The sequence below is a fragment of the Enhydra lutris genome, unplaced genomic scaffold (assembly GCF_002288905.1).
Source record: "Enhydra lutris kenyoni isolate GAN:26980312 unplaced genomic scaffold, ASM228890v2 scaffoldscaffold3, whole genome shotgun sequence".
NCBI classification, from domain to species: Eukaryota; Metazoa; Chordata; class Mammalia; order Carnivora; family Mustelidae; genus Enhydra; species Enhydra lutris.
The window spans coordinates 85846823-85848414 of record NW_019154087.1 but is presented as its reverse complement, the minus strand read 5'-3'; the positions used below and the strand labels follow the sequence as shown (position 1 = coordinate 85848414).

The 1592-nt window shown below is 52.1% G+C and overlaps 1 protein-coding gene across 1 annotated transcript in view; it reads right to left on the bottom strand.

Moving 5' to 3' along the window:
* LOC111156181 (GDNF family receptor alpha 2) overlaps window positions 1-1592 on the bottom strand; it is an 85742-nt gene that overhangs the window by 50560 nt on the left and 33590 nt on the right. Inside the window, exon 4 of the mRNA XM_022516902.1 lies at window positions 105-459. Within this exon, the coding sequence (XP_022372610.1) occupies window positions 105-459 (355 nt within the window). The remainder of the gene's footprint in view (window positions 1-104; window positions 460-1592) is intronic.

Sequence of the window (1592 nt, the reverse complement as noted above, 5' to 3'; positions counted from 1 at the left end):
CGACTCCAGGGTCCCGCAAGCGCCGAGTCCCGACCCGCGGCGGCGCGCTTACCGACTCCAGGGTCCCGCAAGCGCCGAGTCCCGACCCGCGGCGGCGCGCTTACCGGCACAGGTGGTCCGTCCGGCAGACGCTGCGGAGGTCCAGGCAGTTGGGCTTCTCCTTGTCCTCGTACGAGCAGCTGGGCAGGATGGTCTGGCGGCGGCGCTCGGCGCACGCCTGGTCCTGGCAGGAGCAGAAGAGCATGCGGTAGGTGTACTCGCTGGGCACGCGGTCGAAAAACTGGCGCAGGGCCTTGTGGCACTTGCGGCGGTTGCAGCGCTCGGCAGGCGAGATCTCGCGGTTGCAGATGGAGATGTAGGAGGAGCGCAGCTTCTTGCAGTTGTCATTCAGGTTGCAGGCCTTCGCGGCGTCCAGGCAGTGGTTGCTCTTGGCGCTGACCGCGGGGTCTGCTCCTGTCCCTGGAGGGGGAGGAGAGAGCAGGTCACAGGCTGGCCGGGGGACGGAGGCCCAAAGCCACCTGCTCCCGGGGGACACCTCCCAGCGGTCATGATGCCCTTCGCCTCAATCTCCCCATCTGTGAAGTGGGGACACCTAACAGGCAGCTAGAATTAAATGAATGACTAAAAGGGTCCACCACACGCTTAGGACAGCCCCTGGTACAGAGCAATTGTACCTGTGGGGAGTTCTGATGAGGAGGACTGTTCATTCCATCTTGTTTAAAACTTACAACCAGGGGCGCCTGGGTGGCTCCGTGGGTTAAATATCTTAAACAAATATATTGTCAAAATTAATTTTACTTGCTTCTTTTTACTTTTTTAATGTGGCTACTAGAAAACCTAGAATTATATAGGTGACTCATACTTCTGTTTGCCTGCCCTGTTCTGGATGACCTCACCTCCTACTCTTCCTGGTCACTTCCTCCATTCTAGCCACAAGGCAGAATGCTCTTCCTGGACTTGCTCTTCCTGGACTGTGCCCTGACCTCAGGGCCTTTGCACGTGTTTCCTCCTCCTGGAAAGCTCTCCACCATCACCTTTCCTCCTTTCTTTCAGGTGTCTGTTCAAATGCTACCTTATCTGTGAATCCTTCTGGACCACACTATACATAATAAGAAACCACTTCCCTTACCCCTGCTCTGATCTCTTTTTCCCACAACTCATCACTGTCTACCACAGTATACGCTTCCTTAGTCATTTGTTTGTGTCAAATACAAACTCCATAAAAGCAGGGGCTTTACTGGTTATACTCACTGCTGTATCCATATTTCCCAATGTCTGGTGCATGGTAGGAGTTGAAGACAAATTTAACAAGTGAAAGAATAAATGTACCTAGAAGAATATTTAATTCCTAACAAGTACTCAAAAGTTGTTGGCTAATGTTATTAAAGAAGCCAAACTGGGGGAGGAGTCAAGATGGCGGAGAAGTAGCAGGCTGAGACTACTTCAGGTAGCGGGAGATCAGCTAAATAGCTTATCTAAAGATTGCAAACACCTACAAATCCAACGGGAGATCGATGAGAAGAAGAACAACAACTCTAGAAACAGAAAATCAACCACTTTCTGAAAGGTAGGACTGGCGGAGAAGTGAATCC